The sequence below is a fragment of the Pongo pygmaeus genome, chromosome 10 (genome assembly GCF_028885625.2).
Source record: "Pongo pygmaeus isolate AG05252 chromosome 10, NHGRI_mPonPyg2-v2.0_pri, whole genome shotgun sequence".
Classification (NCBI taxonomy): Eukaryota; Metazoa; Chordata; class Mammalia; order Primates; family Hominidae; genus Pongo; species Pongo pygmaeus.
This window is the reverse complement of record NC_072383.2, coordinates 7,248,945-7,262,258: the sequence shown is the minus strand read 5'-3', so window position 1 is coordinate 7,262,258 and position 13,314 is coordinate 7,248,945. Positions and strand designations below refer to the sequence as shown.

Below are 13,314 nucleotides of genomic sequence, written 5' to 3'. Positions count from 1 at the left end.
CATAAAACAAAAGAGGTATGCCTAGCTCTAGGTGACGCCTTAGGCCAAGGAGCTGTGACACCGTCTGGCTCTGCTCGGTGATTTGCCCTGCCCCACCCAACACTCACTTGACAGCAGTGGTGAGGCGCAGGGGCCTGACGCCGGGTGTGGCAAAGCGCAGAGTGTTCATGTAAGCCACATGCTGCAGGGCATGGTTGAAGGTCTCCACATCATCCCCCTCCAGGGTGAGCAGGGACTGTGAGGGGTTCACGTGGACCTGGGCCCCAGACACAGATACAGCTGAGAGCAGGGTCGGGAGGTGGGAGAGGAAGGGAGCAGAGGTAGAGGGGTAGGGCAAGGGGGTGGGGCAGGGGGCATGCTGGGAAGAACAGGGCTAGAGGATGGGGCAATACCTTCATGCCTTTGCCCAGGCTCTCGAAATCCCTATAGTCCAGCCCCTCCCGACATGCATAGAGGCACTCGATGACCTCGCGGCTCTCCAGGCGACCTGAGCGCACGCTGAAACCAGCCAGGTAGCCATGGAAGTAGCGCTGGATCGACAAAGGGTCTCCTAGGAACACAGGAGCAGGACGGGAGGTGAGAAGAGAGGAGGACGGAAAAGGACGAAGGCTGAGAGAAAGGGAAAGGAGAGAAAGAGCAGAAGAGTTGAGAAACAAAAAAAGGAGAAATGTGGAAACCAAAAAAAAAAAAAAAGGAAAAAAGAGAGATGAGAGGTGAGGGAGAAGTGAAGATACGGGGGGAGGCTGGAGAGGGGAGAAAATGAGACAAAAGAAGACAGAATAAAGCCAGGGGAGAAGAAGAAGGGTGAAAAGTAGAAGCAACAAAGATGAGAGGGAGCAAGAGAAGGAAACAGGACCAACAGGAGGAAAGAGTCAAAACAAGGAGGGAGGGGGAGGCGGCAGGAGAGAACGCCTTTCCAGTGACATGCAGGGCGACCAGGATGGATGTGAGCGAGCTTCACAGATGCCCAGACCTTCCCCTCCTGCGTGTCTGACTCCTGACTCCTGCCACCTCCCTTCTACCATGTGGAAAGCCACCAAGAGAGCCCCATTCTTCATTCCGTCGGCAGGACAGGATACCCAGAACCCAGCCGAGCTGCCTCTAGCCTTACCACTCCAGGAGCCCCTGCCCTGCTGTATTTCTTGGAGGCTCTGCCCCCTGGTGGCCTAGGAGGCTGTCACAGGCTGGATAGGATTTGGGGTGGAAAAGGGATCTCAGAACAGAAAGTGAGGATGAGAACTCTCTGGTCTCCAGTTCTTACACACAGAGTACCTTGGGTGGTGTCTGTACTGTTGTCTCCCTTTTCCTTCTCTTTGTTCTTCTCCTCTGGGGATAAAAAAAAAAAAAAAAAACAGTGGTGGTGAGCTAAGGAATGTGGAGAGATTGACAGAGAGGAATGAGATGTCTTCCTCTCATCCCCATGAGTGCTCTCATGTCCACATGAGACTCTGACCCTGCCCATGTATAACCTATAACCTCTCAGCTCAGCCCCAACCCTTCTTTTGTCATGTTCCAACCTCTCCAGCCTCTATTATAGACAAACCCCCAAATACAATATGCTGCTGAGGAAACACGTGGGCTCTGGTAAGACAGACAGGCACATGTGCACACGCACACTCCCAAGAGGAGAAAAGTTTTTTTGATGGCTTAAAAGTTGGAAGACTGAAGACACTCTAAGGGGTTACTCTCCTTGAGCAGGGGAATGGGCTATGGAAGTCATCATCACTTTGATGGAACAAAGTGGAAATTGGCTGGAGTTACAGAGAGAGAGTCTGGGGATGCCTGAGAAGTTAATTCCTCCAAGTCAGAGGTGATGACCCATTGGATTAGTGGGAGATATGGGAGGGAGGCTGTGGTCCCTTCCCATGGAGATCTTCAGAGTCACCCTGCACAGCTGCAGAGAGATGCAGGAGGTGGCCTCAGCCGCTGGGTCAGACTGCCCTTGCTCCTCACCAGCCTACCTCCCTTCCCAAATCCTAAACCACTGGAGTCTTCACTGAGAAGCTTACCAGTCCAGCAGGCCCCAATCATGAGAGCAGGCTCCCTTCGGGGTGGGTGGATGAGGCCATTGTCATGGATGAGGGCAGGGTCGAAGGAGATGCCATCGGTGTAGAGTGTGACTGTGGGGAACTCAAGGTTCAGAGCGTAGTGGTGCCACTCATCATCACAGACCTGGGAGAGTAGGGTAGGGGCAAGAGCCTCTCAGGTAATTCCTCTTCAGAGAGCTAACCCTAGGCACTGCCCCATCTCCTGGGAGACAGGGGACAGTCCCTTTATTCCCAGTTCTACCAACAGGGCTTACTAGTGTTTTGCTGCCTATCCAGCTCAAGGAATAACATCCTTGTCCAAAATCTATCAGGCAACCAACCTAGTAGCAAAGATTCCACTCTTCAGGTAAATCATTAAAGCTATAAATATTCCTAAGAGGAGTAACACACTGTCATGAATAAATCCCCCCCCCGCCGCAACTTATGTATTACATATGTGTGTAAGGCACTGGAAACTCTAGAGATGGGGTTTCCTTCTGTCCCCCAGGCTGGAGTGCAGTGGTGCAATCATAGCCCACTGAAGCCTCAAACTCCTGGGCTCAAGCAATCCTCCCACGTCAGCCTCTGGGGTAGCTGGGACTACAGGTATGTGCCACCACGTGCAGCTAATTTTTTTATTTTTTAGAGATGAGCTCTCACTGTGTTGCCTAGGCTGGTCTCAAACTCCTGGCCTCCAGTGATCCTCTCAGCCTCCCAAGTAGCTGGGATCACAGGTTATCTCTAGGATAGCTTCCAACCCAACATTAAGCGCTAAAATAGATATTTCTTCCCTTTGCAGTCTCTCCTAGGACCAGCCAAGATGGAATGGAGGATGGTCAGAGGAAAAAGGGGCAGAGAGTACTCTGCCTCATCTAGTTCCAAATGTTGGGGTCCCTCAAAGCTCAGACCTAGGCCCTCTTCTCTTTCCTCTCTACACTCTTTTCCTAGAAGTCACCTCATCTGTTGCCATGGGTTTGGGTACCATAGTTATACACTGATAACTCCAAAATCCACATCTCCAGCCCAGAACTCTCCTCTGAATGCCAGATTCTCCACTTGGATGCCCACAAGTATCTCACATTTAACATGTGTAAGATGCAAGTCCATGCCCTTTCCCAGCTCGCTCAGTTTCTCCCCAGGCAGTATAAACGCTCCGTCATCCATCTAGCTGCTCAAGTGGCTGACGTAGGAGACAACTTTGATCTTCCCTTTCCCTCAGCCTCCACATCCAGTCCATTAGCAGGTGCTGTTGATCCCAGGTCCAAACAGAGCTACAAGCTGCAGGTTTCTGTGCAGGTCTCTCCGTCTCCATTGCCACACATCAGTCATGTCTCCAACCCCTTTCACGAAGACTGTTACAACAGTCCTGTTTACTGTCACCATTAGATATCTTCAATACATCCATCCCACAGTTGCCAAGGGGATCTTGTTGAAATGTAAATCTGGCCAGGCGCAGTGGCTCACGCCTGGAATCCTAGCTCTTTAGGAGGCCGAGGTGGGCGGATCACGTCAAGAGATCAAGACCATCCTGGCCAACATGGTGAAACCCCAGCTCTACTAAAAATACAAAAATTAGCCGGGCATGGTGGCACACGCCTGTAGTCCCAACTACTAGGGAAGCTGAGGCAGGAGAATCTCTTGAACTCGGGAGGCGGAGGTTGCAATGAGCCAAGATCGCACCACTGCACTCCAGCCTAGTGACAGAGTGAGACTTCATCTCAAAAAATATATATATATAATAATAATAATAATAATAATGTAAATCTGATCAGGTCATGCCTCTGCTTTAAAATCCTTCAAAACACACTTCCCATCTCTCATATGATAAAAATCTAGACTAACCCTGCTGAAAAAGTCCACTGTAAAACCTGATCACTGCCCATCTCTGCAACTTATCTCCAGTCTTGTTCACTGTACTCCAACCGCACCGGCCCTCTTTCCATGCTTGGAACATGCTGAGCTCTTTCTTGCCTCAGGGCCTTTGCATATGCTCTTCCCTCTTCCTGGAACCTTCCCACTCTCTTCCCACAGCCAGCTATTTCTCATCCTTTAGCACTAGGCTTAAATTTCCCCTCAGTCAGGTCCCCCAGGAACACCCAATCTAAGGCAAGTTCTCCTTTCCTTGCCTCCCCCCATGCTTTGCCCCAGTCCCTTGCCTGCTTCTTTCAGAGCATTTCTCACAATTTATCATTTTACATGTCTATTTACTTTTTACAACTTTATCTCCCCAACTAAAATGTAAGTTGAATGATGGCAAAGATTTTGTTTCATTCATTGTACTCCCAGAACCTAGCTGAATGACAGAGACTTAGTTGTATTTAATAGATACTGGTTGATTAAATGAGGGTGAATTGAAGAAAGATAGCAAAGGTAACATTACCAATATTTGCAATGTGTGTGAGGGGGGAATCAAGAAACAGCAAATGGCAGACTGTCTCTTTAAAAGAGTGCCACAGACAGCAAAACTTTTGTAGACAGCCTTCAATTATCTAGTTATAAATTATCTGGGCACTTCTCTTTCTCTCTTCTACTGCTTTTTTTTTTTTTTTTTTGCCATTTGCTTACTCAGCCACTCCACCAGGACTTGCAAGAGAAACAGAAGGAGGTGAAAACTCAGATTAGTCCTCACTGGTCCTTGTGGTCAGCCTGGAGAATAAATAATGAAGAGGCTGCAACTGTTGGCTCAAGAGAGGATTTTAAATATTTTATCCATTTTTATTTATCCCTCCATAATCAGGGCTGATCATAGTGAGAATTAACATATACAGAGGGAGTGCTTTTCAGTCTACAAGGGTCTATTACATCATTTAATCCTAACGACTCTGGGATATAGAATTCTTTTTATTCCTATTTAACAGGGTTGTTTTAACCCTGAAGTTTACACATATTAACCAAGATTTCATAGCCAGCAAATTCCCTTGGCAGGACTCAAACTCAATCTGTGTACCTCAGAATGACTTATTGTCTTGACTACAACAGGCTAACTGCCTGAGAGTCAGGGATGTATACTGTTAAAGTCCTAAATAAGAGAGAGGGAATAAAATAAGGAGGAAATAGATGGTTGGTTGACTTTGGTGTTAGTAGTCATTTGTTCCTTTTTTTTTTTTTTTTAATCCAGAAGTGCTTTCTGCAGGGGACAAGCTTTGGGAAAAGGGAACAAGAGGACCTGGGAGTAGAATGGTCAGGGGCTGAAAGTGGAGAAGAAAAGAGAGGACAAGGGGGAACCCAGAAAATGCTGACCCTGCCCAGAGAAGGTCCTTTCCTAAAAGTGAGTCACATCTACTCAGCCCTCCCAGGAGCCTGGCTCTGGCCTCACCTGCTCCAGCTTCCAGAGGAACTTGACTGGGCGGGCACTCTCAAGCAGGGGCCAGTAGAGGAAGGCAATCCTACAGCCATGGACAGTCAGCGAGTAGTGAGAGAAGCCGTCCTCTGAGGGCACAGGAAGGGGATGGGGTCAAGTGCAGAGGCTGAGGCCAGAACAAGTTCAAAGCAGCAGGAAGGAGAGGATGTTGGATTCTCTTAATCCTCTCTCATTCCCTTGTTCTCTAGCATTTTCTCTCTCTCTCTCTCTCTCTCTGTCACACACACACACACACACACACACACACACACACACGCACATTCCAGTCCAAGTGATAACTTGGGCTTCTTAGGCACCCTGGCTGGCTGAGGAGGGAATGTCAGCTGGCCCACTCCATCACCAGCTCTTCGTCAGTCCTTTGGTTAATACATACATCATGGGTGACAACCCTTTTCAAAAGAGTTGTCAAGGTCAAGAGAAATGAGGTTGGAGAATTGGCTAGAAATGAAAGAGCAGGTCAAGACTGAGCCCTCTCCAGTGAAGTAGGCCCTGCAGTTGAGGGAAGAACAGGGCTCAGAGATGGGGCCAACCAGTCCCAGGATGGGATGATGAAAGAATGGGGCACACCATTACCCAGGCTTTCTCATTGCAATGGAGGGGCTTTAATGGGAGTGGAGATGGGGGGTGGGGGCAGCCTACCACATGGTGTGACACAGAGAAGTTGATTGGGCAACTGAAAACGAGAGTAGCAGCAAGGAATCCCATTGCACTCTGACAGCAGTACAATCCAACATGTCATGTTGGGGATAAAGCACAGAATCAAGGCATATCACACCTGGCACTTGCACCTCACAAATGAAGAGAGGGGAAGTGACCTGTTCACAGTCACACACTGGGCAGTGACAGAGGCAGGACAAGAAGCCAGTTTCCCTCTCTGGCTAGTGCCTGGAGGGGAGGCTCACCATTCTGGACAGTGTTACATACGATGGTTTCCTCTTCCTTCTTGCCCTTGTTAGGAGTTACGCCATGCTTCATCCAGAAGGACAGGGTGAAGTGGTCACTGAGGCTGTCCTGGGGCCCAGAGCCCAGCCCACTGGGGCCACCCAGGGGCACCTGCACTGCCTGGGTGCCGTTGAACCAGTAGATCAGGCTGCTGTCCTGGCTGTAGTGCACCGAGAGTCCTGCTGTCCAGTTGGCATTGGGGCCAGGCATGGGCAACAGATCCACCTCCCCAGTGGCAGCACCTGTGGGAGCCCCAGGAGGCACAAGTGTCAGAGCCAAGAAGCAGCAGATGGTGAAATGGGCAGGAGGCAGGGAAAGAGGGACTGATGGGAAAAGATTTCCTACAGCATGTCTCGTCACCTCTTATGGCCTTTCAAAGACAAGAGAGGGATGAACTCGCTTCTAAGAGTATCTCTCCAGTTAACCCATTTTCCAACTCTTCATCTCTCCCTACCATTGTTCCATCATGCATCTGGTGACTGTCTGGTGCAAAGACTATGCATCTTTGCCAAAGACATATGTACCTGCCTTTTGGGCCACAAAAGCTAACCATGTGTCACAACCTCTATGGATAAACACCTGTGGATGGCCAGAGGTGATGTAAAGCAGAGTCTTGGAAAAGTCTGGACAGAGGTTGGATGGGAAGGGATAGGCCTGAGGCAGTGTTGGGGGCACACCTACCGCAGAGTTTCCGCAGCGCCCGCTCTGAGTAGTTGTCACGGTCGCAGCCCTTGGCCACATGGCTGGTCTGCAGCTCTATGGTGGCCTGAATGTTCCAGAGTGGTTCATCACAGGTCTCCAGGCGGATACCAGGGAACAAAGCCAAGCTCCCAGCACCTGGTGCATATTCGATCCTTTTGTTCCAGCCTACATGGGTGAGACAGAGAGGGCGATGGGGAGAGAGAAGGATAAAGCAGCCTCCCAGCTCCATGCTCCTCTTGCCATGTCCATGGACAGTTTGGGGCTCCTGGCAGGATGGCCCGGCTAGAGTAGATAGCTGCAAGTCTGCCCCAATATCGTCCAAGCCTTAGCCTAGCCCCCATGATTGTCAGAAGGGACAGAAAGAGAGACCGAGAAAAAAGATGATTCACAAGATGGGGCACAGCACTGAGCTCTCACCTTGCCAGCTGGGTTTACAGGTGGGCTTCACCTGAATCTCCACCTCAGCATCATCTGCTGCCCGCTTCTTCCCACAGTCATAAGCCGTCACTGTAAACTTATAGAGCCTCTCACCACTGTACTGCAGCTTCTCTGTGTTCTCAATGTTCCCTGGGGTGGGGTCAGGAGGACAGAGCATTAGAGCATTGGAGAAAGCCCAGGGCAGTGAGGGGAGGATGCACGAGTTCATCGGGCAGCAGGCAGGTTAGGCAGAAGGACGCTGGGAAAAAGGCGTCTGGGAGGAGAAGGCTCCATTTGGGAAGAAGGGTGAGGTGAGGGTCTGAGGGGCAAAAGTGGAGAGTGCAACCCTGGGTTGTCCTGAGGGAGGTGGGTGCTCAAGGGGAACCGGGTGGCCAGGGAAGCCAGGGGTGGACTCACCGTCATTGTCAATGAGGAAAGGGGTGTTGGGTGTGAGAATCTCATAGTAGCAGATCTGGCTGTACTGGGGGGAACAATCACCGTCAATGGCTTCCACCCGCAGGATGCGATCGTACAGCTTCCCCTCTGTTACAGCCGCACGGTACAGCCGTTCCACAAACACTGGGGCAAACTCGTTCACATCGTTGACCCGCACATGCACAGTGGCCCTGCACATACCAGAGAGAAGGAGGGATGAAGACACGTCAGCCAGCCTCGATATTATACATTGAAATACAGCCTTGATACAGCACACTGAGGTACAGCCTCGATATGGTACATCAAGATACAGCCTTGATACGGCACACGGAGGGACAGATTCGATACCATACACCGAGATACAGCCTCAATACCGTACACCAACAAACAGCCTCAATATGGGCACAACGAGATACAGTCTCATACTATACACCAAGGTACAGCCTCGACACGGTACACCCATATGCCAGAAAGGAGCAAGCAGCAATCCCGACGGGGAACCAGAGCAGGAGGGAGCCTGCCCATCTATCCCTGAGACTGAGGCAGTCAGCATGCTCCTCCCCACCCCACAGGGCACCAAGCTGCATCAAAGTCATGCCAGGGAGAGGACAACACCAGAGGGAGGGCCCAAAGAAAGGGGGACTGATGTAGGGGAAGAGGAACAAGCCCCAGGGGTGCTCAGGAGCTGATTTTGATGACTTCTGTGCAAAATGCTGTGGGTCAGGGTGCCAAGAGGAGGGGTAAGGCATAAAATCCAGCAGGGCCTTCCTTCACAACAGTCAGATCCGGGGGGATAACCAAGGAAGATGCAGAGTAAAAGCCAAATTAAAACCAGCCATAAGAAGGGAAATGGCATTTGTACAAAGGTCACAAGTCATCTGACATGTCTGCACAGTACGTGTGGGCAGTGCTGCCTCCTGCGCATGTGGCCCCTCCCTAGTCATGCACCGGGGCAAGCAGAGCTGGGTCAAGGCCCTTCATGCTGAGCCCTGCCCCCGGCCAAGACCCAGGCTCCCAGGCCCCAGAGGCAAGGGTCCTATCTTCAAATGGGAAACTGAGTCACAAAGAGCATTTTATCTCTAGTGCCTCTTAGTGGCTCAAGAATCCTGACTGAAGATCTTTCTCTTATTCTCAAATAAGAAGTTAGCTGGCAACAGGCGTAGGTGTCCCAGACCCGAGCCTCTTTCTTGCTACAACCATCGCCTGCCCACCCTCACCTAGAGCTATATGTGTATGATAGGGATCGTGTGTGTGGTATACACTGCAAATAGACTGAAGGGGGCAGTTGAAAGGAATCTGGATGCATGCTGAGTGTGTTCATCCTCTTCCTTCTTGCTCTCCTCCTCATCATTACGCCCATGTACTGAGCCCTTCACCGTGTATCAGGCACTGTGGTGCATGCTTTCAACACAAACCATCTCCTTGAATCTTCACAGCAACCTTATGAAGTAGGTGTCATCACAATCTCCATTTTACAGATAAGGAAAAGCAAGTCTAGGAAGGCTAGGCTGCCCAAGGTCATGAGAGGCAAAGCCAAGATTAGATCCACTGAACTCTACTATGTTTCTGTCACCTTGCCTGAAGGTCCCTAAATCCTAGGAACAGCAGTGGGTGGGGGTGGATATTCGATGACTGCACAGACAGAGGATGGTGGGCTTGGGAGCAGGGAGGAGGACCCTGCAACACGTGGGGCAGGAGACAAGGACTTCCTCACTTGTGGGACTTCTTGGTGTTGGCCCCGTCGGGGCCCTCGCCACAGTCATAGGCCTGGATGGTGAAGGTGTGTTCCTTCTGGGCCTCGCAGTCCATAGGCTCCTTGGCCCGGATCAGCCCCTCTCCTGTCGCCTTGTCAAGGATCACAGCCTCAAAGGGCACCCCGGACCCATGGAGCCGGAAGCCGCAGATCTCACCTGGCAAAGGGGAGAAGGGGAGGAGTGAGGCTGCTGTGTCTCCTTCCCCACCCTCAGCCTCCCGACCTGGGGTCCAGCTCCACCTCTCCTCCCAAAGCCCTGTCCCTTCTCCTGTAGGCATAAAAGCATTAATGATCAAACACACAACTCCAAGCCCAGCTTCCCTGAGCAGCAACCTCCCAGAGCCCCCAGACCTGAGATCTGACAAAAATCATGATGTGTTTAACCCTTGCCTGGCCGTGTCCCTTTCTGGCATCCTTGACTCAATCTCCATTCTTCAGTGGAGACCATTCCCCTCCTTGAGCCCACTTTTATTTTCCCAAGGCCTCTTCCCTTACTTTCTCATCAAGGGACCTTCCCTCCCTCCCTTGCTCTTGGCCCTCCCACCCACTTTTCTCTGTCCTACCCTGCCTCGCCATCCCCCAATCCCAATTACCTGCATAGCGCAGTGGGGCATCCTTGTCTAAAGCAAAGAGTGGTGGATTCAGGAGGACTGTGTTGTCGTTCTCCATGACGATACCCTGGTACTCTGCCTCAATCCATGGCTTGTGCTTGTTGGCTGGCCCCACCCCAAGGAGAGGAGAGGAAGCACCTGTGAGCAGGGCCTCTACTCCCACAACCCTTGTTGACCCAGACAACTCACACCCCAGCACCATCACCCTTTCCATCCCCTATAGGAGCACCTTACAGGAGGCGGGTGGTTGAGGACAAGAAATCAGCTACTAAAGGAGTCAGAGGGTCTGAGGGAGGTCATAGCCTTCTCCTATAGCAGGGTAGACAGTTCCCATGGAAACAACCTGCCCTGGGGGTGAAGAGGAGGGGATCACTATCTCCGTGGGAACCATGGTCAGAAAGTGGAGAATGTTCTTTAGGGATTTCACGTGCTAGAGAATGGAGACTGGGAACTTCAGGAAGCAGTGGTGGGCCGTGAGAAGGCCCTGGGAAAGGGAAGGGATAGATTAAGGGCAGAATTGAAACTAGAAAAAGATCTAGAAGTTTCCTGAGAACCTGATTGCTTATCCTCCTCCCAACTCATTTCAGTCCTGATCCCTTCACTCTGCACTTCTCCCAGCCAAGCCCCAACTTGAGGCCATTCTCCCAGAACACAGGATGGGGAGAAAGGAGAGAAGTGAAAGGGAGAAAGGACAGAGGGAGGGGGCAGAGAGGGGCAGGAATTGAGCAGAGGAATCAATGCTGAGCAACTGGACCCAGCAGAGCCGTCATCCTAAGGGATTATTGGGCTGGCCTAGAAACATGACAAATCCGGTCCCTGCTTCCCACCCCCACACCCAAGAGAACACATTCGAAACCAGCACATTTCTATGTCCTCCACAAGACCATCAAACCACATTCCCTGAAACCCACTTTTTATACAGAACTCAATCCCAGTTCTTATCTACCCCACCCCTCTTCCCTTCAACCACCAGCCAATTCAGAATGGATGTGGGACTCATCAGACTCCAAATCTCCCCATCTTCTACCAGATTGAGCCTGGTGAGGGGCTGTGGGGAAGCATATTTCCTCCCCTTCCACATCACCCCCCGACCCCAGCCTCCACGCTTGCTCTATCTAATCCCATCATCATGCCAACACCCAGGCTCCCAAAGCACACTCATGAGGCAGAGGGAAACTGAGTCACCAAAAGGAACCTCATCCCCAGTATCTCACGGTGAGCAAGAAACCCTGATCTCCATTCTCTCCTCCAACCACACACCAGCAAGCCTTTGGCATGGGAAGGCTTTCTTACTGATGACCACCATAACCCCTTCCTGAATGCTGAGGAGAAAGCCACAAGATGGTGCACAGGAGGCGGTACAGGAAGTGGCAGGAGGCTAGGAGGCGAGGCTGAGGTCAGAGATGCAGAGGAAGAGAGCGCGATGGAAGGGCAGAGCTGGGCGCCTTCTGCACAGCTCCCCCTTCCACCCTGCTTGTCTTCCCAGGTCTCTGAGCCTCTGTCTCCTCTCCTCCTGGCCCCCTGCGGTCTCTGCGTTTGCTCCCTTTCACTCCTAGGCTCCCGGGCTCCTCCGTGACTCACTCTTTTCCTGATTTTCCTCATTCCTCCCTCTTTTTTCTGCCTCCACCTTTACCCTTTTCCATTCCCTCCTTACCCCCTCCCACGCCTCATCTCTGGGCTTCTCCTTCTCAGCTTTCCCTCTCACTACTCATTCAGCGCCCCCCACACACCCACTTCTGCCCTTTCCTGCCGGTCTCCATCCGTTTCCACCCACCCGAGCCCTCTGCCCGCAAGCCCTCGCTCCCGTCCTCCCTCTCCGTCTGTCCGATGGCCCCGCCCAGCTGAATGTATCCGCTGTCTGCCAGAGAGGGCAGCGCTGGTAACTCACAGCCCAGCTGATGCAGGCATAAGGGTATGAATGCAGAGGCACACGCAAAAACATACGTGCTCCGAATTGCTGAACTGCAGCAAATACTTTCTCCCCAGGATGGGATGGAGGCGAAGCAGATGGATCTGCCACACACCTTTAGCATGCGCCAGCGAAAGGGAGAGCCGCGGGGAGAGGCATATCACCCGCTCGGGGGCAGTCCTTCCCAGACCGGAGGTAGCCACCAGCGTGTAAAAATTGGGAGAAGGGGAGAATAGAGAGCCCAGGGCGGGAATGGAGACCAAATGGGAGCAAGATGACCAGCAAGAGAAACGCATGGGTAGACATGGACCAGAAAGGAAGATGTAGCTGGGGGAAGAGAAAGAGAGGAGACCGAGCAGGTCTGAGAACATGGATGGGAAGGCGGGTGATCAGAAGAGGGCCAGACACCTGTCAGGTGCCAGGGAGCCTCGACACCTCCTTCCCACCCCTACCCCGCACGGCGCTGCCCGACGCCCCTCTTTCAGGACCCCCACCCCCACCTCACTCACCTTTGTTACAGGAGCAGGACGCGAGCAGAGAGGCCAGCAGAAGGGGCAGCAGCAGGAGGGTCATGGTGCGGCGTGGGGCAGGGCAGGGCCGGGCGTTTGCCTTCCCTGGGAGCCTCCAGTCTGCGGATTCCACCTTGCGGGAAGGATACAGGGGGGTCTCCAAGGAGCGGGGTACAGCAGGGCAGGGACGGAAAGGAGCCTGCGGCCCACACTAGTCCATAAAGCGGGCCTGGGCAGATCCCAATCTGGGTAGCTGAGGCGGGGGACTTGCAGCGGCTTCCCGTTTCCCCCAGCCCAGCGTCCTCACTCTCTCACTCCCACCCCAACCCCGCTACTGCAGGATGACGTCAGCACAGCCGGGCAACGATTGATGGGGCCGCCGGCCAATCAGGTGATTGGGGGGGACCAGGTGCTGCAGCGGGGGAGGGAGCCAATGAGACTGGGGCGTCGGGGCTGGAGAGCTTCAGGTCTCCTTCCCCTGGCTGCAATTTGGGGGAGCCGAGGAACTGCGGGGGCTGGGGAGGAAGCTGGAGAGCCACGGAGCGGGTGGGAAAGAAGGGGGACGTGGGGAGAAAGAAGCCAGAAGCCAGGGGGTGGGGAAGAGAGACGTCAGCGGGACCTGAGGGCGGCCAGGAGGGGTGGCACCGC

At 52.6% G+C, this 13,314-nt stretch overlaps 1 protein-coding gene across 1 annotated transcript in view; it reads right to left on the bottom strand.

Moving 5' to 3' along the window:
• Positions 1-13,314, bottom strand: part of CLSTN3 (calsyntenin 3) — a 38,388-nt gene that overhangs the window by 15,510 nt on the left and 9,564 nt on the right. Inside the window, exons 3-14 of the mRNA XM_054444524.2 lie at positions 12,667-12,799; positions 10,231-10,353; positions 9,599-9,794; positions 7,867-8,075; positions 7,450-7,599; positions 7,012-7,197; positions 6,291-6,572; positions 5,344-5,456; positions 2,010-2,172; positions 1,273-1,326; positions 393-550; positions 108-256 (exon numbers count right to left, since the gene is read on the bottom strand). Of these exons, the coding sequence (XP_054300499.2) occupies positions 108-256; positions 393-550; positions 1,273-1,326; positions 2,010-2,172; positions 5,344-5,456; positions 6,291-6,572; positions 7,012-7,197; positions 7,450-7,599; positions 7,867-8,075; positions 9,599-9,794; positions 10,231-10,353; positions 12,667-12,799 (1,916 nt within the window). The remainder of the gene's footprint in view (positions 1-107; positions 257-392; positions 551-1,272; positions 1,327-2,009; positions 2,173-5,343; positions 5,457-6,290; positions 6,573-7,011; positions 7,198-7,449; positions 7,600-7,866; positions 8,076-9,598; positions 9,795-10,230; positions 10,354-12,666; positions 12,800-13,314) is intronic.